Source organism: Bos indicus x Bos taurus, chromosome 9, assembly GCF_003369695.1.
Source record: "Bos indicus x Bos taurus breed Angus x Brahman F1 hybrid chromosome 9, Bos_hybrid_MaternalHap_v2.0, whole genome shotgun sequence".
NCBI classification, from domain to species: domain Eukaryota; kingdom Metazoa; phylum Chordata; class Mammalia; order Artiodactyla; family Bovidae; genus Bos; species Bos indicus x Bos taurus.
In genome coordinates this window covers 74,882,221-74,905,708 of record NC_040084.1, presented here as the reverse complement: position 1 = coordinate 74,905,708, position 23,488 = coordinate 74,882,221, and the positions used below count along the sequence as shown (strand labels likewise).

General features: G+C 37.3%; 1 protein-coding gene across 1 annotated transcript in view; it reads right to left on the bottom strand.

Annotated features, from left to right (window-relative positions):
* PEX7 (peroxisomal biogenesis factor 7) overlaps positions 1-23,488 on the bottom strand; it is a 78,817-nt gene that overhangs the window by 17,004 nt on the left and 38,325 nt on the right. The window contains exon 9 of the mRNA XM_027551672.1: positions 3,051-3,150. Within this exon, the coding sequence (XP_027407473.1) occupies positions 3,051-3,150 (100 nt within the window). The remainder of the gene's footprint in view (positions 1-3,050; positions 3,151-23,488) is intronic.

Below are 23,488 nucleotides of genomic sequence, written 5' to 3'. Positions count from 1 at the left end.
AAAAGTACGTCAGCAAAGTCTCGTAGCTGTTAGAATCAACACAAGAGATGACAAGTTTTTGAAAGAAGATTGAAAGGTACTCTCTAAGAGGTGAGAGAAAACTACTTTCTAAGAGAATAAACTATGAACAAAGAGTGAAATTAAATTAACACGCAATCAGTAATCTTGAATACATATATATGAGAATAAAGGATAAATATATGTTAAAAATAACTTAAACTACCAACAAAAGGTTAATGTGGTAGATTTTAAATGGTTACCAATTCTTTGCACCTACTTCCAACAAGAGGTGGAGTCTCTCTGTCACTCTGAATCTGACCTGGCCTTGTAACTTGCTTTGTAACAGAAGGAATGCTGTGTGACTTTGAAGTCTAGTCCTGAAGACACCTTGCTATCAGCCTCCTGGAAATCTACAACTGCTAGGTAAAGAAGCCTGGGCTCATCTGGAGACACCTGGCTCAGAAGAAAACCAGTGCTATACTCTATGTATCTGTGTGAAGCCATCTCAGATCACACAGCCCTGGTTAAATCACTAGATGACTGGAGTCACGTAAGTGACCCCAGGTGAGATCACAGAATTAATTGTAAGCAAAGAAAATTGTTGTTTAAACTACTAGCTTGTAAGGAAGTTTGTTATATAGCAAAAGATAACTGAGATAAGATAAGTGAGAGAAAGACAGGGAGGTGAACTAAGAACTTGATGCTTATTTCCCCTAGAAGGGAGTTTAACGTTATTTGGTAAAACTATACATTAATAATATAAATAAAACAAATGCCTGCATTACAATGTGATGATTTTAGATATGCTCTTTTTAAAAAAAATGTTGGTTTTAAAAAAACTTAGTTTGAAAGTAAAGTTTAAAGTCCAAGACAGAATATAAATAAAGGGAAAGAGATAAATTTACAGGGAGAAGAAAAGTATAATCACTGAAAATGTTAAATCATATGAAACATCTAGCAATTTATTCTGAATCTTTCCATCTTTCCATCTCTAGTCATACCTATGGTTTGTTCTCCCACAATAGCCAGAACGATCTTTAAAAACACAAATCCCTGGACAGCCATGTGCAGTAAGAATGAAACCGGACCACTATCTTACACCATAAACAAAAATGAAAATGGATTAAAGATTTGAATGTAAGACCTGAAACTATAAAACTCCTAGAAGAAAACATAGGCAGTAAGCTCCTTGACACTGGTCCTAGTAATAATTTTTGGGCTCTAACTCCAAAAGCAAAGGCAATAAAAGCGGGGAAAAAAAAAATCAAGTGGGACTACATCAGACTAAAGATTTTGCCCAGTGAAGGAAATCATCAAAAAAGAAGATAACCTACTGAGTGGGAGACTATGTTTGCAAGCCATATATCTGATAAGAGGTTACTACTCAAAATATGTAAAGAACTTGTATAACTTAGCACCAAAAACAAATAATCTGATTAAAAAATGGGCAGGAGAAGTGAATAGACATTTTCCAAAGAAGCCATACAGATGGCCAACAGGTATAATACATGAAATGGTGCTCAACCTCACTATCTATCAGGGAAATACAAATCAAAACCACAATAAGGTATCACCTCACACCTATGAGAACGGCTCTTAACAAAAAGACAAGAAATAATTAGTGTTGGCGAGGATGTGGAGAAAAGTGAACCTCTATATACTGTTGGTGGGAATGCAAATTGGTACAGCCACAATGGGGAAAAAAATGAAGATTCCTCAAAAAATTAAAAATAGAACTACTATATGATGCAGGAATTACACTTCTCGGTATTTATCTGACGAAAGTGAAAACACCAGTTTGACATTTGGCACTCTCCAAGACCTGGCTGAGGAGCTGCCGTGCCTCACGGATGCATATGTACTGCCTCAGACCACAGGCTGGGGATTGTAGAGATGGGTCAACAGAAATATACGAGAAGGAAAATATCTAATTTAGGGTCCCTTTTTGGGTATTGTCATGGTTCAATAGGCACATTGCAACATTTTTATAAACTGGGATAGCAAACAGGTATGATTATTTTATTAAAAACAGCTTCTGTGATAAATGTTTTTCTCAGAAAAGGAACCAGTATATTTAAAACACATTGTATTTACATTAAGGATCATACCATTTCACTCATCACTATTTCAACTAAGTCATTTTCAAAGCTATTCTAATGCTAATGAGAATATTTTAATGTACAATGAGAATATTTTAAACTCAGAATTATGTCTTGAACTTCTAAAATAAAAATAAACCCGTGTATTCATTTAAATTTAAGCACACCGTAATGAGAAACAGAATTTGCTTTGTGTTTAACTTCTAAAAGTTCTCATAAATGCATAACTTCTTAGTCATACAGTAGAATTTCCACATATTGTTTCAGTAACAGGATGGTATTTTCACATAGCCTGCATTATTAAAGTATCTTATCACTCAACGTAGTCAAGTGTTTCTGATCTGAGTTTACAATTTCCAAAACTGAAACTGCTTTATTAAAAACCTGAAGAATATTTTAAAAAGTCCTCAAGAAAACAAAAAGGGGAAAATATGAGGTTTGGTAACTAAAACAGTAGCCACTCTCCTCTACTTTGTTCCCCATGCGGAGCCTCTCTTCCGACCTGGGAGGAGGTGAGGGACACAGTCCTGAGAGGGAAATGGCAGCCCTTAATCTCGACTGCTCAGCGGGCAGCTGAATCCAGGACCACACACGCTTGACTTCCATCCTCCTCTGGGGCCAATCCTTCCGCATTCCATTCTTCTCCTGTTACCCTTTCCATTGGCAGAGTCTACAAGTTAGGCACAATAATCTGGGGGAAGTTTCCTTTTCCTCTCAGCAAAGTTAACCCTTCGAGAGGAGAAAAGTATGTCAAGTTTCTGGATACCTCTTCTTCCCTAGTATTTCAAACGCTCAAGTTTACACAGCGGAAAAAGGTCAGGTTTCTTAAGTAAATGTACTTTACCTTGCCCTAAAGGCAGGAATTTTGTTCATAAAAGCAATGCATGCCACACGTAGAGCTATTTGTAAACTGTATGGGTAGGAAAAAATATGAGGAGATTGATCCATTACCTGAGTAGGACTCTGAAGACTTAAATCTAAACCACAAGTAAATTCTGTATGATGTTCCACTGTTTCAAGAAGAGGGTCAGGCTTTGAAAAGTTCCAGAATCTGTGAATATAAAGAAAAAGAAATAATTTAAATATTAAAACTACAAAAAAATTTACGAAAAAACAGATATTAAACATAGCAAAGATTTTATCAAAACAGGCTCAACCAAACATAAATGCAGAGCCCCATTGCTAATCTACATAAAAATCTAATAAAGAAAAAAATGTGTTTTCTAGTGTATATAAAAAGACAAAACCCAAATGGAATTATTAATCAATGTACTTCTGTAGAAGTTTATTGTATTCCCATTAGTATACTTTATAGGCCAGAAGTAAAACTGTCCAAGGACATTTGAGATGAGAGACACTAGGCTTTTTTAGCAATTCTAAAAGCATTCATGGCTGTAAAATAAGGATATTGGATTACATGACCTCTTAACATTTTGTGTTTTTAAATACTACTTCATTTCTCAACAAGTGACATGAACAGATTGTAGGTTTAATTTACATTTCAACAGCAATTCAAAGTCTTTAAAAAGAATCTGTTCTCTTATGAAAATCTCTGTAATTCTGAAATTATCTTTTTTCTGAGGCAGGGCCTTTCTTATAGATTCCACATCAATGTAATTTCTAGAGGCAAGAAAAACTGAAATATGTTTTCCTCGGCCAAAATTAAATATTCTATTTATCCTCTATAGACTGGAAGTGGTAATATTTATCATAATATATCTCTGATTTCTACTATACAGAGAAGAATTTTGTCCTGTTCTCAATGCACAAAATAGTACTTTATGTCTGAAGCTTTATTTGCTCATCATCTTCATTATTTGACTCTATACACACCACAAAAATGGCATATTCAGAATCACAGAGTCATACTAATTCAGCTTGCCTAATCATCTACAACATGGGACACACTGAAGGTTTAGCAGATCTCTTTGAAAGAGAGTAAATACACAGAACCAACAGTCAGTTTGTTTAACCTGGTGGTATTATTTCCCTAATAAATACAGAGTTGGTCTTATTAAGTTTGAAAAGGACTGTTGCTATGGAGAATCCACTGTGGGGTACCACAGAGACAATGAATAAACAGCCCATTTATCAGATCACTGAAATCTACACAATATTTAAGGAGAGTCATTTTACTTTTGAAAAATATCTTGTCTAAACAAATGAGGGTACAGGCTGTGGTCTTTCTAAGAAATTATAATAGCAGTCTCTGATGTTTTTGAGTATTTGTTCATTTGGATCTAGAGACAGAATTGTACTGAAATCTAATTTTCCAGATCTTGATAATGTTTATAACCAAAAGTAAATATATAATTGTATAATTTCCTTCATGAAACATGGTTATTCACTGATTTGCATTATTTGAGTCAATAATCAAATGATTTTGTATATACACACTTTGTTCCAAAAAATATTAAAATGGTTTTTAAAATATGCATTTAATACGGCAAAAAATGTATAAGTTAAAGGAAAAGTAGGGGTAGGAAATTCAATTCAAACCTGTAATGAGACTGGTAAAAAAATATATATATTCATGACGTTGTATATACTTGACAGGAAGGACCTTGGAATGCTAAGCCTTTCAGCAGTCAAAGCAGAATAGGAGACAAGACCAGGCCCTGAATTCATAGTGTCTACATCCAAATTGCTCTTGGAAATTTCAGAAGGAAATTCATCCTTGGGAATTCACATTACCTAATCCTATACTTGGGTAATGAAGGCATTCTCAACATTCCTTAAGGAAACACAGAGATGTTTCATGGGTTATTCCTCATGAGTCAACAGCATCATACCAAACGGTGGTTTAGCAGAATCCTTCTACGGGAAGGTCATTTAATCCAGGTAACAGCTCTCTGACTTCATTTGAGATTTATATTTATTTTCAATAGAATGAATTAAATACAAACCAGAAAAATGGTTTTAGAATTTTTTTAAAGATAACAGGAAAAGGAGTACGTCAAGGCTGCATATTGTCACCCTGCGTATTTAACTTATATGCAGAGTATATCTTGAGAAACGCTGGGCTGGAGGAAGCACAAGCTGGAATCAAGATTGCTGGGAGAAGTATCAATAACCTCAGATATGCAGATGACACCACCCTTATGGCAGAAAGTGAAGAACTAAAGAGCCTCTTGACAAAAGTGAAAGAAGAGAGTGAAAAAGTTGGCTTAAAGCTCAACATTCAGAAAACTAAGATCATGGCTTCTGGTCCCATCACTTCATGGGAAATAGATGGGGAAACAGTGGAAACAGTGGCTGACTCTATTTTTCTGGGCTCCAAAATCACTGCAGATGGTGACTGCAGCCATGAAATTAAAAGACGCTTACTCCTTGGAAGAAAAGTTACAACCAACATAGATAGCATATTAAGAAGCAGAGACGTTACTTTGTCAACAAAGGTCTGTCTAGACAAGGCTATGGTTTTTCCAGTAGTCATGGACGGATGTGAGAGTTGGACTGTAAAGAAAGCCGAGCGCCGAAGAATTAATGCTTTTGAATTGTGGTTTTGGAGAAGACTCTTGAGAGTCCTTAGGACTGCAAGGAGATCCAACCGTCCATCCTAAAGGAGATCAGTCCTGGGTGTTCATTGGAAGGACTGACGTTGAAGCTGAAACTCCAGTACTTTAGCCATCTGATGTGAAGAGCTGACTCATTAGAAAAGACCCTGATGCTGGGAAAGATTGAGGGCAGGAGGAGAAGGGGACGACAGAGGATGAGATGGTTGGATGGCATCACTGACTCAATGGACATGGGTTTGGGTAGACTCCGGGAGTTGGTGATGGACAGGGAGGCCTGGCATGCTGCGGTTCACGGGGTCACAAAGAGTCAGACATGACTGAGCGACTGAACTGAACGTGGATTTGTTTATACTCTCCTGACAAGTTTCTGGAAAACAATTTTTATTGTTCTTTTGTTATTTTAAGCCAGTTAAAGGATAAGGCAGCACTGAGGACAAGACAGGTGGCCTTAAGAAAATTTGGTTACTAATAAGGGCACGTGTGTGAAATCATCCAACTTTAGCTTGAACAAGTGCGATAGAGAAAGTCACACATGCAGGAGGGCTGAAATTCTACTCAAAAAGTCAGTTTGAATTTGCTCTAATACACAGTTTAATGGGCGGTCATGGCCCCACCCAGTTCCACACCACAGATTCATACCATCCTAATTTTAACATAGGAGAAACTATCAAGTATTACTGTGCATTTTGCAAAACCCTCATGAAACAAATGCATGCTAACACTCTACGGTTATTATTTGGTGAAAGGTGGGCTAGTCTAGTGAATGTCATAATAGCAATATTGACTATTACACCATTTCACAGCTCCAATGTAATTATGAAATTATGTAACATATAAAGTGTATATTACAGTGCAAAAACAATGAGACATTCATTCCTAGCAGAATGGCTGACTAGGTGCCTAGACCAATACTCTTGCTGGAAAAAAAACCCAAATCCTACATAATACAGAAAAACAAACAAACACCAGAAAAACTTCATAAAAGCATCAGCAAGGAACACTCAGGTAAAAATCATGACAACACTGAAACCCAGAAATGGATGTGGAACAATGAAGCCAGTTTTTGCCTTGAGAGGATCTGCTAAATAGAGAGAACCAAGCTTCAGATTGAATTAATATTAATAATTTTCACCTAATTAAAATGTCTTAACAAAAACATCAAGTTGAATACAGTAAACTGCATAAGCTAAATCAGTTGAGAAAACCAAAAGTGGAACAATGTGACTATACACTGTAATTTGTTTCTTAATCGCAAATGGCTCTTTCAATAAATAACAGAAAGAAATGTATTTTTCTTCATTCCCACCCTCCAATGGCAACCACTGTTAACAGTTTGATATGTATACACTGCCAGAATTCTTCTGTCTCCATTCATGTTGCAACAGGAAGGGGTGAACTCTAAGGAGGAGGTGAGCTTTTTTCCAGGTTTTCTTGCAATTGATGGAGGGAGTGGGCAAGTGCTCTTCCTGCAGTCTTCCTCTGGACTTTAGGGCTCCAGATCATGCCAGTAAAATTGGCTCCTTTTAATTGGGAGAAGTCAGGCCACATGTATCATTAAGTGGTCAAGTAAGACATATTATTTTAAGTGAAATGTTTGTTTTGGTCTAGCACATATACTACTTGGTGCCTTTTTGTCTCTTTGCTGATGAAATCACTGACTCATGGGAAGTAAATATACTGGAAAGGCCTCCAACAATTAAAAATATTACAGAACTGTAGGAACATTTTTCATTTAAACTGGAGATGGAAAAAGAAAAATTCATCATAGTACAATGTCTGGGTTGAGTTTCTTTTCGCCTCTGACTCTACAATTCATGAACATAGCAAACATGTAGTACTGTGTCTAAACAAAACATCAAAATTATTTCAAAAATTAAGTCGAAATTACTTTTTACTTTATTTACATGTAATTTGAAATCTCTATACTAATGCTTTTGAAATTTAGCTTATAGGTGAGCTCAGCAGGTTTAAAATATTTTTCAAAGTTCTTTATTTTCCTTTTCTGTTTTCAACTTTAGAGTTATTAACTCTTTGTCTTTCCTAACTTCAAAAAAAAAGATGGGGAAATGTTTTGGCAACTTTTCAATGTCTTAGATGTACATTAGTTTTAATTAATTAGTAATTAGTTAATTATGAAGCCTTTGTTTTCAAACTGCTCGTAATTTAATTTTTTAGGGATCAGAAGACCACTCATGGTCTTCTCGTGTTTTTAAAATTTTAAGCAAACTGCACCATTATAAGTCCCTCTGTTTGCACTGTTTGGGTCTAAAAGACTCTAGAGTGATGAGCAAAAATGTCACAACATCTTCTTTTCTCATTATTTAATTACTTATTTATTCAACAATTTGTAAGTCCTGGAATATGCCAGGGACAAGCACGAGAAGCAAGAGAGCTGACCTCAGACTTCCTGCAGCTCATTGTCCAGTGGGATAGACTGACATTAAAAAAAAAAATGACAATAACACAAATGTAATTGCAATTGACAAGTACCCTCAAAAGACAATGAAGAAGGATGTAAGAATGAACTTAGGAGTAAAGTGACCCTGAGCTGAAATCTGAAGGTTGAGGAGATAGCCAGGTGGAAAGCAGAAAAAGCAGCTTGGATTTAAGGTGCTACAAGTGATGATGAAGAAAGGCCGGGAGGATGGAAATAAATCTAGGCAGAATTAACAGGACAGAAGAAATCAAGACTGACTCCCACGTTTCTGGCTTCCAGCATAATACTTACAATGCTTCCACTATACATTTATTTACAGATCTATTGTCCTCTAGTGGGGCTTCCCCGGCACCTCAGCTGGTAAAGAACCCGTCTGCAATGCAGGAGACCCCAGTTCAATTCCTGGGTCGGGAAGATCCCCTGCAGAAGGGACAGGCTAACTCCAGTGTTCTTGGGCTTCCCTGGTAGCTCAAATGGTCAAGAATCTGCCTGTAATGCGGGAGACCTGGGTTCGATCCCTGGGTTGGGAAGATCCCCTGGACGAGGGAATGGCAACCCTCTCCAGTATTCTTGTCTGGAGAATCCCCATGGACAAAGGAGCCTGGCAGGCTACAGTCCATGGAGTCACAAAGAGTCAGATGTGACTAAGCACAGCACATTTTCCTCTAGTAGCCTCCTTGAATTCAGGGACAGTATCCTATTTGTATCTCTTGCATGTATAAAAATGTCTGTCTGACACATGGACACCCGAAGAATGTTTCATGAATGGATGAATAAAAAAATTAAGTGAGGATATAAAGCACAAGATAGAGAAATAACAAGGGCCAATCTCACAAATAATGTAACATTTAAATCACCTTTAGACCTGGTTCCCAAATGATGGACCAAAAGCTCCTTATACCAGACATTCAAAAAATACACACTTCCCAGCTTTGCTGAGGAATTTTTTCCTGAAAATTCTGAGTACATCAGAAATGAACCTAGAAAGCTTTCCCCAGGAAATAATGTTGCTCAACCAACTAGGTTTGGGAATCACCATCCAAAGCAGTACTTCTTAAGCTTATTTCAAGATACCAATGTGACAAATTCCCATTAGAAACAGCAGCGATCTTAGGCGGAAAGGAGGCCGTAGGGCAGTGGTTCTCAACCCTGACTACTGGAATCATTTGAGAAACTTAATTCATCTGAGGTGCAGCTCAGGCACTGGAAGGTGCAAACATTCTCCAGGTGATTATAATGCACAGCACAGATTGAGAACCTCACGACCTCATGAGAACTGTTATTTTGAGAAATATTCCCTTTATATTGAAGCTAGCTCAAGACTGTTTGTTTCACACTTGCACACATGCACACACGCATGCAAGCACGTGCACACACACACAAACACAGGATCTAACAGTGGAGAAAGAAAAGGGACGCTACTGAATTTTGTTTTAAGATGAAAACAGATGAATAATTACTGGTTTTTATTCTCTGTATTGTCTTCCTCTATTTCTTTGCATTCTCTATACAGTTCAATCTATTAGGTCAAACCTCTAAGAATTCAATTTTAGAACATTTAGTGCTGGCACATTCTAGACTAGGGTAACAGGACAGACCTCAAGGGTGAATTATTTATCCCCGAGTTCTCAGGGAACAGAGTAAACTTCTAACAGCGGACAGGTAGTACCCCGTTGTTCAAAATAAAGACTTACTATGCATGCAAATAACTAACAGGAGAAAACACTGAGATTCTCTCTCTATAACCCTGTTCTTAAAAATGATAATTGCACAGATTAGAGTCCATTACTTCTGCAAAGTTCATGACAAAGAGCAGATGCTTCCTGATGCACCTCCTCAACCCTTCACCTCAGAGGCAATCACTTTAAATTCTTTTAGCTGTTTCTCTGATATTTTATTCCATATTTCTAAATAATACACAGAAATCACTGATTATTTTCATTTTTAGATTTTTATCTTTTGACTTCCTACTACAGAAGATGAGGCAAAGCAACATCTACATTAGATGTTGTATAAACATACACAACAAAATCCAGTCAGTTGCCTTCCTGACACTGCACAACAGAATTTTTAAATTATAATGCAAATTAACTGACAAAAATCCATAAATTTTCTGTTGGAACTAATCAGCACAATTCAAAGTTCAAAGCGGTGACTTTTACTGCATTAAGCTAAGGCTTAACATTCCTCACTCCTTTTAGATCTATTTCTTCATGCACTTGCATTAGGTTATGAATTAGACATGGATTTGGTGATTCTTACAGAAAAATGTTAGTAATAAATAATTCTGGAAAATGTTCTGCAGTTATGAATCAAGGTACTTAAAATTTGAAGTCTTACAAGTTTTTTTTCCTAATTAATATGGTGTTTCATTTTATAGGAAATTATTTTCATTGTTTCACCCAGCATTTAACTAGCAAATTTATGCTTCACTTCATCAAAAGATCTTTCCAGTATGACAATAATTACCTTAAGAATTTTCTAATTTAAACAAGTCAAATGGAAAAAATCTTTGGGAACATACTAACAAACTCGAGAGATACTGGTTTATACCTACAAATATCTTAACCATTAGGTATATAAAGTTTAAAGAGAAATAACAGTAAAGTGCATATTACAATTAACTGTAGAAAAAGACAAAAATATATTTCTGTAACTTCAGTTAACAATCAGGATACCAATAAAAGATTTCAAACTTGTTCAATAGTAAAATTTTGCAATCAAGTCATTAGTGACTAAGCACACACACATGTTAAACACAACAGCAAGTTTTCTCTTTGATAAATATCATTTTTTTATCACATTATGACTTTCTACTTTAAATTCAGTTTTATGAATTACTACTTAAAACACAAAGTGAAAACCTAATTTATATACAACTGCTTGCAGGCTCTTAAGGTCAGAGTGACCAAAGGATATCATAAATTTTCATATAATTTAAATTCACTTGTATTTATAAACAATTATGTTAGTATATCCACGCCCCAGGTGCCAGGGACAAAATGAAGAAAGAGATGAGTCCTACCCTGTAATCAGACTACATGCTTTACTAACACAAAATATATTCAGTACTAAAATATCCTTGCAAGAATTAAAGAAACTTGTGAATGCATATATTCTCATTATTAAAAAAGTAAACCAGAGATGACTACATTAAGGTGCTTTCTTAATACCAGGGATGAAGTTTAGTGAACCTTTGTCACAAAGCAAAAAATGTGATGAGTGATGAGAGTTACAAACGTATTTATACCTAAGATCTCTGAAAGGCATGGAACATTCAACAACTCTGATCATTTTAAGAATCTGTTCCGACAAACTAACAATTAGCATCCTATGGTTAGCCACACAATTTCTTGTGGTTGGAGGAACAAATGTAGAGGAACTAAAAGCAACTGTCTGAAAAAGATGAAGTAAAATGATCATGTGAAGCTGCACAGGCGTTCACGTTCAGCTCCTCACATTTCTCATCTATTTACTTTGACTGACCTTTTTTTTTTTTGTGAGTAAGGGACTGGGTAAAGTTGAAATGAAAGGTTTGTGAGACAGAGTACATATTCAGCTATACTATCTGTTTGCTTTGGCTGACCTTTTTTTTATGGGGAAGGGGAAGAAAGAGAAGTATCTGCTCGTGGAAATCTCTGTGCTAATAATCATAAGGATCAAAAAAAAAAAAGCCTGTCATGCACACCAAAGTTAAGACACTTACTGTATGAAGGCAAATCCCCGGCGAGTAAATGTGACAAAGATAAAAGGTATTTCTGTGTCTGCTGCTTTGTTAGGCTTTTAAATTTACTACAATTCACCTAAAGGCCGTTTTCATGCTTATGCAACATAATAAAGCTATTTATCTTATTTTACAATTAAACATTATAATTATCACATTTATTAGAAGGTATTGATAATAAGAAACATTTTCAGAATTTTATTTTACACGATCAAACACTGTTTATTTTTCTCTCAAATGTTTTTATTTTGAATTACCAACTCACAGAAAAAGTCAAATAATATATATTGAACATCCATATACTGGTGAATACGTCGAGATTCACCAGTTCTTAAGATTTTGCCACATTTGCTTTTTCTCCCTCTACACATACGCATATAAAATAATCTCTGCTGAACTATCTAAAAATAAACTACAGACATCATGAGGGCTTCCCTGATAGCTCAGTTGGTAAAGAATCTGCCTGCAATGTAGGAGACCCTGGATCAATTCCTGAGTCAGAAAGATCCACTGCAGAAGGGACAGGCTACCCACTCCAGTATTCTGGCCTGGAGAATTCCATGGACTGTATAGTTAGTCCATGGGGTTGCAAAGAGATGGACACAACTGAGCGACTTTCACAGACATCAGGATTTGAGTGTTTCTGTGATTCTGCTAGTTTTTAGCAATTTTGATCAGAAATAAAAGAACCCTGGGCTTACAAGAAATTTTCAGGTATCAAGTAATATAAAAAGACTGGAAATAGAAGGTCTAGGCTCAAGTTTGGGTCTATTACTTGCCACCTATGTGACATCAGTCAGTCTTTCCATCTGCGTCAACTGTCTTCTGGATAAATGGGCACACCCTCACAGTAGTAGTGTTGTGCGAAAATACTTAAAATGTAAGAACAGATACTGATGTGGAAGGATTTTTGGCATATAAAGACTTAGCTACTCTTGGCCCTACCCCACTAAAAATCGGAGCACTTTTGACACTGGAAGAAGGGGAGTCAATTCATAACTGTAAGGACTGTCAGGACCACTGTAGGACCTTATGCATGGTCACTGCCAACCAAATGCCGGTAGTGTCGCCCACCACTGCCACACAATCAATTATGTCCCCACTAAGAATTAATAAAGGTGTAACTTCAGAGTGCAAATATAACTAGGAAAACATACACAGTAAGCCTCAGGCCCTATTGCCTCCATGGGAGGGTAAGAATGTTCTTCTGAAAGCCTAGGGAGACAATATGAAAGTTCTAGAAATCTAAGATGCACTGCAGGGAAAAAATATTCTGCCCAGCGGGCAGAAAGCCACTGAAAAGAAAGGAGGTAGAGAATGCTTGAGTAAAAGTTAATCTGGTGTATACCTTTCCTTTTCAGACATTTTGCAATGAAACGGAATATACATTGGGTTGGCCAACCCGGTAATTACAGAAGTTTTAAAAAGTCAACAATTATTAAGACAGCAATCGTGGAGGTCTCGGGCCAGCCCCAGTGGAGTGTACTGGCTTGTGAGAGCTGGTGTGCATGTCTCTTCTTGACCCCAAGTTTACTGACATCGTATCATACTGGTAGCTTGACCCTGCCTTGTGGGGAGTACTTACACACTGAACTCCTACTTCAAACACTACAAATCAGGCTCCCCCTGCTCACCTAGAGAGCTGGTTGTTAAACATCTATCACCATACCACTGGTCAGCCCTCCCTACGTTCTATGTTGAATAATAAATTGTTAATAAATTCAAATGCTGTCATTACCAGGTCTACACAAAAGAGAAGCACAGATAAAAAATACTATAAAAATACTATTACCTTGTGTATATATATATTTAGAACTCAAGGCTAAAACTCTGTATTTCAAAGTTATGTACCAGAGAACATATTGACAAGTTTCACACCGTTTCACTGCAAACCGAACTCCAAGGATGCAGACAGAGGACCACCAAAGGTCAGGTTGAGGCTGACTGTGTGGGCATAAAACAAAGATTATTACCTTACCCTTGAAGACTAGACCAGGAATCGGCCTCAACCCCAAACAGATGCTCTCTGTCATCATCCATTCAACACTAATAATGACTACTGTAGCAAAAACTTATGCAGTGTCTGCTCTGTGCCAGCATTTGTGTGTATCACTCACCTAATCCTCACAACCATCTTAACATAGTAAGTACTATCACTATCCCCAGTTTACAGATGTTCACACTTACACAGGAAGTAAAGAACAATCTGGCTCCATAGTCTGTGGTCCTAACTCCTATGTTACCTGGGAACGTGCCAACCCACAGTTAGTCTATTCAAGATATAGTTCAGTTCAGTTCAGTTCAGTCGGTTAGTCGTGTCCGACTCTTTGCGACCCCATGAATCGCAGCACGCCAGGCCTCCCTGTCCATCATCAACTCCCGGAGTTCACTGAGACTCACGTCTATCCAGTCAGTGATGCCATCCAGCCATCTCATCCTCTGTCGTCCCCTTCTCCTCCTGCCCTCAATCCCTCCCAGCATCAGAGTCTTTTCCAATGAGTCAACTCTTCGCATGAAGTGGCCAAAGTACTGAAGTTTCAGCTTTAGCATCATTCCCTCCAAAGAAATCCCAGGGCTGATCTCCTTCAGAATGGACTGGTTGGATCTCCTTGCAGTCCAAGGGACTCTCAAGAGTCTTCTCCAACACCACAGTTCAAAAGCATCAATTCTTTGGCGCTCAGGCTTCTTCACAGTCCAACTCTCACATCCATACATGACCACAGGAAAAACCATAGCCTTGACTAGACGAACCTTTGTTGGCAAAGTAATGTCTCTGCTTTTCAATATACTATCTAGGTTGGTCATAACTTTCCTTCCAAGGAGTAAGCGTCTTTTAATTTCATGGCTGCAGTCACCATCTGCAGTGATTCTGGAGCCCCAAAAAAGAAAGTCTGACACTGTTTCCACTGTTTCCCCATCTATTTCCCATGAAGTGATGGGACCGGATGCCATGATCTTCATTTTCTGAATGTTGAGCTTTAAGCCAACTTTTTCACTCCCCTCTTTCACTTTCATCAAGAGGCTTTTGAGTTCCTCTTCACTTTCTGCCATAAGGGTGGTGTCATCTGCATATCTGAGGTTATTGATATTTCTCCCAGCAATCTTGATTCCAGCTTGTGTTTCTTCCAGTTCAGCGTTTCTCATGATGTACTCTGCATAGAAGTTAAATAAGCAGGGTGATAATATACAGCCTTGATGTACTCCTTTTCCTATTTGGAACCAGTCTGTTGTTCCATGTCCAGTTCTAACTGTTGCTTCCTGACCTGCATACAGATTTCTCAAGAGGCAGGTCAGGTGGTCTGGTATTCCCATCTCTTTCAGAATTTCCCACAGTTTATTGTGATGCACACAGTCAAAGGCTTTAGCATAGTCAATAAAGCAGAAATAGATGTTTTTCTAGAACTCTCTTGCTTTTTCCATGATCCAGCGGATGTTGGCAATTTGATCTCTGGTTCCTCTGCCTTTTCTAAAACCAGGTTGAACATCAGGAAGTTCACAGTTCATGTATTGCTGAAGCCTGGCTTGGAGAATTTTGAGCATTACTTTACTAGCATGTGATATATGTGCAATTGTGCAGTAGTTTGAGCATTCTTTGGCATTGCCTTTCTTTGTGATTGGAATGAAAACTGGCCTATTCAAATATATCTTTCACTATCCCACTTCTGTTTTTGTGACTACCTATCTGCCACTATGCCAACACAACTGACAAGCTTCAGGTTCCTTTGTGAGCTTCTATTTCTCTTTAAGTCTTTGCTTTTATCATTTTCTCAGCAAGATAGTCCAAGCTGTTTATTACAATAGCTGGCAGATAACAGCCATTCTGTAAAATATGCCTAAATTTTAAAAGCACAGCTGTACCATTTTATATCCAAAAAGGAGCTGAACAGTTCAGTTGGAAACATTAAAATTGCTGGTATGGGCAAACAGTTTCATATAAGCTGTGGATAAGTACAGTTTGAAAACACTGGAATTAAAATTCACTTCAAATTTTTCTTGCAAAAAGAATCTAAGTCCAAAAAAGTCTAAAAAAAAACCCCTTCTGTTTGCTTTATTGTTATCAAAGTGCACTGATTTTAAAATGTTTTAAAAGTTAGAATATTTATAAAACTATCCTGAAACAGGAAAAGTGTTACTCTGTTTGAGACTAATAATTTTAGCTTTATCAATTTATGAAATTTATATCTTTATCTGGGAAGTATTTGTTATATACATGGAAGAGATAAAACGTCCTTCCTAATGAAGGAACATAATTAAAGCAGCTTTTACTTTTGCCTGGATTCATACATATCTACTTTGTTGATTTCAGTCTGTGTTTATGAAATGATCTATAGGTATAAAACCAAACACTAGCATTTAGAACTCAAACCATACTTATGTGTGGCTGATACAGCAAACATGTCTTGGCAGAAAAAACAGTAACTTAATGGAGAGTATATCAGAAGAAAGATAACAGACTAACATCGATGATGATAACATTCATAAAAGAATGTAAATAATTCACTATTAAATATTTTAAAATTAAGTACTATTCTGAGTGAAGTTTAGAAAGAACCAATGTGCATTTCTATAGAATATACTGCCTATCGGCTGAAGGGAGTTCTGACATTTTTTCCAAAAGGTTGGAGTTTTTATTTAACCTAAACTATACTAAATAATTTCAAATCTATGTTATACATTACTTTTTTAGATCTTTATTACTTAATTGATGAAACATAATGAGCTACTCTACAGGTAAAGACAGGACTTACAACTTTTCCCAGTTAGATATGATAATCTACCCACATAAAAAATATAGAACTTGAATTTTATAAAACTAAAATATCCGCCATAGCATCAGTTTTGATATAATGCCCTCCATGTAAACTGTTTTAAAAGCTTAAAAACTGAACAAAATATAAATTGATAAGTAAATGAAAATATATATTTGAAAAGTCTATGTTAGAGAAACCAGCCACACAGAATCTACAGGGCTATCTATAAAATTACCAGTGCTAAAAACTAAACAGTTGACTGCTCGTCTTATGTCTTATATCTTTTTTTGTTGTTGTTTTAAAATAATTTTTCTGTCACTAAAAATATTATCAATCCAATGAGATTTAAAATTCTTCAGAGGATAAATTTAACTAATAGCACATGGAGTAAAAATCTACCCAAAATGCACCTTTCCTGACCTTTCCAATGAGTGGTCACCACTCACAAGTAATGAGACAAAAGTCAAACAACGAATTAGTACAATTAAAAGTCATACTTTTAACATGTGTTGAGAGTTACAAATGTGCATACATATATACACACATTCAAAAATTAAAAGTTTTTCAAATGATTTTGATTTTTTTGTATTCATTTTCCTTTACATAAAGAAATCTTTGATAACCCTATATTGGAATATATGAATAGCAGCCTCTAGTTACATCTTGTATGAAGATGGAACAGTAGTAGCTATGTAAGCAGGCTAAGTTGCTTCAGTTGTGGTCTGACTCTGCGATCCTATGGATTATAGACTGCCAGGCGCCTCTGTCCAGGCAAGAATACTGGGGTAGGATGCCAGTCCCTCTAAGATTATATGTTAAAATTAAAATCCTATTTCTGGAAGAAAAATGATTTTGTCTCTATATACTGCCAGTGAAGAAACTGGGTTTAAAATTTTTTTTAACTCCACTTCATACTGGGAAAGTGTTTCTCAATTTTATAGAAAAAAAGGAGAACTCCAGGGTTTAGACCTGACTAGGGCTACTGTTCTCAATAACTGAGACAAATAACGTAGAGGAATATGCAAACCTGGCAGAGTGAAGGAAGTGAAGAAATAAAGAATGAGATGCCTGTGTGGACACTTAGGTGCCTGCATCCAGCAGCGAGCTGAAGAAGTGGGCCTGAGCTGGGCAAGAGAGGTCAGAGCTGGACAAGGGGGTGGGCAGTATCAGCTAGAATGCATATGTAAAAGTATACTGAGCCAGAGTTTACCAAGTTTAAAGGGGAGAGAAAGAGATTCTATGATGAAGTACAGAAAAGAAGGGCTGGAGAGGATGAGAAAATAAAAACAAAAAAGAACATGGAATCCCTAAGGTAAGGAGTTTTAACAAGGAAAGACTGATCAACAATTTGAAATACAGCAACAAGGTCCAGTACGACAAGTGCTGACAAGTGGACTGGATGTGGTATTATTGAGGTCACTGATGTTTCTGCCAGAGCAATTTCAGTAAAGTGGGGGTAAGCCAGCTTTAGACTTAGGAGTAAATGGACACATTGCCCTAAGTGCGTAGGACTATAAGCTTTCAAGGATCTACAAGAATGTCTGAGAGCTGAAAATTAAAATCAATTTTTAATTAACTACATATAAATTTAACATTATTAATTGTTAAGTGTTGTATTTAAACATTTCATTCCATTTAAAAACAATTTTTATGTTGGATTTTTTTACTTCACAAAAATTCCTAAGTAAGCATAATGATTGCCAAGAAATCATAATCCAGCACAAGTAAGCCACTTATTGCAAGATGACTTCAAAAGCCAAAGCATAAAAATCTTTCAAGATAATTAGCCCTGTTGAATCAGTGATGTGGATCCATTTTATAGATTCAAATGAGATAGGGTAAGTTAAGACCTCCAAGCAGAGCTTTTATGGCCTTGGTGACTAGAGCTTCAGGGGACTCTAAAACTTGGCTAGGGCTTCCCAGGTGACTCAGTGGTAAAAACAAATCTGCCTGCCAACACAGGGGACAGGGGTTCAATCCCTGATTTGGGAAGATCCCCTGGAGAAAGAAATGGCAACACTAGTATTTTTGCCTGGGAAATCCCATAGACAGAGGAGTCCGGAGGGCTACAGTCCATGGAGTTGCAAAAAGTCGGACACAACTTAGCAACTATAAACAACAACAAAGCTTGGCTAAGAAAGAAAGAGAACTTAAAGGAAAATATAGGATACAGGAAGAAGTTACAGGCTGAGGAGAAAGTTGCAGACTGATGATACAACACAAAGAAGGCATGGAAAAAAGTGCTGAAGGACATACAAGTGTATGGGATTAAAACCACTCATGTGCACAGGTTCTGATTAGCACAGAAGAAATGGCTAGGTACAGATTTAGATAAATTTACAGGTTTGCAGTGAAAATTAGGGCTTCCCTGGTGGCTCAGATGGTAAAGAACCCGCCTGCCAATACAGGAGACATGGAAGACATGGGTTCGATCCCTGGGTTGGGAAGATCCCCTGGAGGAGGGCATGGCAATCCACTCCAGAATTCTTGCCTGAAGAATCCCCATGGAGAGAAGAGCCTGGCGGGCTACAGTCCATGGGGTCACAAAGAGTCGACTGAACGACTAAGCACAGCACAGAAAAAATTAAGATAATTTGTGTTTGAGCCCTACAATTATTTTTTTTTTAAAGAAAGAGATAAGGTGGTTTGCTTAAAGTGCAGGGAATAAGACAGGGGAGGGGACTTAAGAAGAGAAGTAAAGATTGGAAACCTAGGTAAAGAATTAGCACGGTATTTTCAAGTATGTCCTTTTACGCAGTTCTTCAATCACTGCAAGCTTGTGAGGACATTCCATTTTTATAGTAAAGAAACCTAAACTCTAGTTATATAGACAAAATTGCCTATTTGAAGTCTTTTTCAACTATGTTAAAGATCTCACATTACCTAATTATGATCATAATCTTGCCAAATGTTTACTGGTGATGTTTTTGATCTTGCAGTATGTCAAAGAACCAAGACCTAGCCATCTCTCTCTCCCCAGAAGCACTGAACATCTATCTTGCAATCTCTAGTCCTGCTCAGGATTCAGGAAAAAAGCAGAGCCTAATTCCTAAAAGTGGAGAGAAAAAAGAATCTATAAAAGGAGTGAATCACTATGAAATACACCTGAAACTAATACAATATTATAAATCAACTATACTTCAATTAAAAACTGAAGGGAAGACTCTGTGCCACAAAACTGCAATGATTTCTGAGCATAGTTAGGTACCTACAAGATTTTAGAGTACTACAGTTTGCGTTCAAAAGCCCAATCTGGACAAATATTCCTGAGATAAACCTACATCAACAAAAGTGAGGCATCTCCCAACTGTGTGTTTAGGGATACTTAAGTATATAGATGGGCTTCCCTGGTGGCTCAGACGGTAAAGCATTTGTCTGCAATGCAGGAGACCAGGTTTGATCCCTGGGTTGGGAAGATCCCCTGGAGAAGGAAATGGCAACCCACTCCAGTGTTCTCACCTGGAGAATCCCAGGGACGGGGGAGCCTGGTGGGCTGCCGCCTATAGGGTCGCACAGAGTCGGACACGACTGAAGCAGCAGCAGCAAGTATATAGATAAAACAGGGAGTGGTCAGTAAAATTAAGATCATAATGACAATTCTGAAAAGCAAGAACAAGTAGTCACTAGGTTTTCCCCTTTAATTAGAAAAGGTCAGTGAAATGGATTTAAGATGTCCAAAGAGTAATGCCCCACTTCAGTTTTCAAGCCTTTGGCAATCAGCTTCAAACTCCAGAAGAGATTCTGAAATCCAGGAACTGGATTCTATATTTAGAAATCTCCTCTGAGCCCACAAGTGACACTATGTAAGAGAGAGGATCCCAAGCTCACTCTTTGTCTTGTTTAGCCTACCTGGAGGATCTCACATTACGTAGGCCACCCACGTGTGGTTGACATCTTCACCTGCAGTTTCTCTGACATACTACATGCTCGGAGGTCTCCTCTTGTTTTGGGTAACCTATTCCCTTCTTCCTTCCAACATTAATTCCCTCCTAGAGATTGTTTGTTTGGCTTGCTCTTCTTTCTCTAAACTTATCTCCCTCTGATTGATGCATTCTTCTGGACTAAACCATCTAAGTTAACGGCCTTCAAATCCATACTTACAGCCCTCACCTCTAGCCCATGATTCAGCTCCACAGATGCAGTCTGGAAGAGCCTGGGGAGGGTGGTGAACAACTGATAGGTTTTCCTCCTGTCTACCATGTTGCCATTTTTTGGCTCCCATGCTAAAAATTCTATAATCACTCCATACTATTTTATACAGACTATTACATAAAAAAAAATTGGTCATGGTATCCTTTTAATTGAGAGCTGGAAGATTTAGTGTGATTATGCTCCCCAGCGTGTCTGCCTGCTTGTATTGGATCAGTCCAAAAAAACTGAGTTAGGGCATGTAATTCCTCCTCAGGCATTGTTGTAATTTATTCTATTAGAATTACATTCCACACAAACAAAGTTACATAGCTTCTGCCATATCAAATACTGACTTAGAAGTAAAGGAGAAAGGAATACTGGGTAGTTGAAGTAATGAGGCCATGTAAATCCAAACCTCTTAGTGTATCCTCACAGAAACCAATACAGAACAGCAAAAAGAACAAATAAAACTCAGGTCTTTAACAAATCCCAACTTGTAATTACATGTAAAAAGAAGAAAATCAGAATCTCAGTGTGCATTCTCCCATGTTCTAGATCTAAGCTTTATTGAACAGCAAGGGGAATTTAGGAAAAACTGAATAGAACAGAGAAGAGCTAGGATCAGGTCAAAAACTGATTTAAAGCTACCACCACAAAGAGAAAGCCCATCCTATGAGTGAAAATACTGAAAAGCTTAGCATAGAATAGAGTACAGATTTTAAAGTGCACAGGACAGAAGGTGGTATTTTAGCAAGTTAATAGTTTAAAGGGAAAAGAAGACTAAAAGGAAAGAAAGCTACCAGTCCTAAAGCATCAATCCTGTACACAGACATGTAGAAACATATAGTCTTACTCTATTGTCAAAAAAACAATTTTTTAATTGATGTCATAAACTCAAACAATTCACCTGAGAAAATATCACCTCAAAAAATTAAATAGCAAAGTGTAAGAAAACTGTAATATAACATTCTAAATGGAATTAGTATCTCCAAACAAGCATTTGGAGACACAAAGAAAAACTTGACCTAGATCAGTATAACACAATAAGAATGATATTTGATTTTTACCTGCAGTTCCTGGCACAGAGCTCCTAAAACCCCTGGAAATTCCCAAACAAAGGAAGAAGTGAAGTTGCTCTGTCGTGTACAACTCTGCGATCCCATTGACTGTAGCCTTCCAGGCTCCTCCGAGCATGGCATTTTCCAGGTAAAAGTACTGGAATGGGCTGCCATTTCCTTCTCCAGCAGATCTTCCTGACCCAGGGATCAAACCCAGGTCTTCCACATTGCGGGCAGATGCTTTAACCTCTGAGCCACCAGGGAAGCCCGAATAAAGGAATGTATTTGTTTATAAGGACTCCCTCTGGAGCACACCTGAGGTTATGCTAATAAGGTGACTTAAGATGGAGTCCTTACATAGTCTCATGTGACTAAAGGGATGGAATTTTCAGCCCGATCCACTGAATACCCAGAGAAGAGGAAGGGCTGGAAATAAAGTTCTATAAACCTATTGAACAAGATTTGATGAGCTTACTGTTGAAAGTATTGGCAAGGATGGGAACCACAGTGCATCACTGGTGGAAATGCAAATTGGTGTAGCCACTATGGAAAACAGTAGAGAGGTTCCTCAAAAATTTTAAAATAGAATACCATACGATCGAACAATTTCAGTGCTGGATTTTTATCTGAAGGAAACCAAAACATTAACATGAAAAGATATATGTATCCCCATGTTCCTCACAGCGTTATTTACAATAGTCAAAATATGGAAGCAACCAAAGTGTCCATCAACAGATGAAAGGATAAAGAAACTGTGGCATATGAATACAATGGAATATTATTCAGCCATAAGAGAAGAATGAAACTGTGCCAACTGCAACAATATAGATAAACAAAAACCAAACAAGCTTACAGAAACAGAAAACAGAGATTAGTGGTTGCCAGAGTCAGCAGATATGAGAACTGAATGAACTGTTCTGTTTTTTCTTTTCTTTAAATGTAAATAAAATAAAGGGAATAAAAGCATTACAAAACTTATAAGACCAAAGGCAACCACTAAAACAAAGCAAAAAAACTTACTTAAATATAATTTTTTAAATAAAAGAGCAAAAAATCAAAATACAACACAAAATATATCACATACAGGAACAATAAACACAACATAAAGCAGAATAATCATAACAAAATACAACAGACTTGCTACCAAGTGTATTTTTCTCAAGAAATATGAATAAGTTAAAGCTTCCCTGGTGGATCAGTTGGTAAAGAATGTGCCTGCAATGCAGGAAACCCATTTGATTCCTGGGTGGGGAAAATCTCCTGGAGAAAGAAATTGCAACCCACTCCAGTATTCTTGCCTGGAAAATACCATGGACAGAGGAGCCTGGCAGGCTAGAGTCTATGGGGTCACAAAGAGTTGGACATAAGTAAGCAACAAACTGACTGTGAGCTCACTGTGGCTCAGATCATGAACTCCTTATTGCCAAATTCAGACTTAAATTAAAGATAGAAGGGAAAACCACTAGACCATTCAGGTATGACCTAAATCAAATCCCTTATGATTATACAGTGGAAGTGAGAAATAGATTTAAGGGTCTAGATCTGATAGATAGAGTGCCTGATGAACTATGGAATGAGGTTCGTGACACTGTACAGGAGACAGGGATGAAGACCATTCCCATAGAAAAGAAATGCAAAAAAGCAAAATGGCTGTCTGGGAGGCCTTACAAATAGCTGTGAAAAGAAGAGAAATGAAAAGTAAAGGAGAAAAGGAAAGATATAAGCATCTGAATGCAGAGTTCCAAAGAATAGTAAGAAGAGATAAGAAAG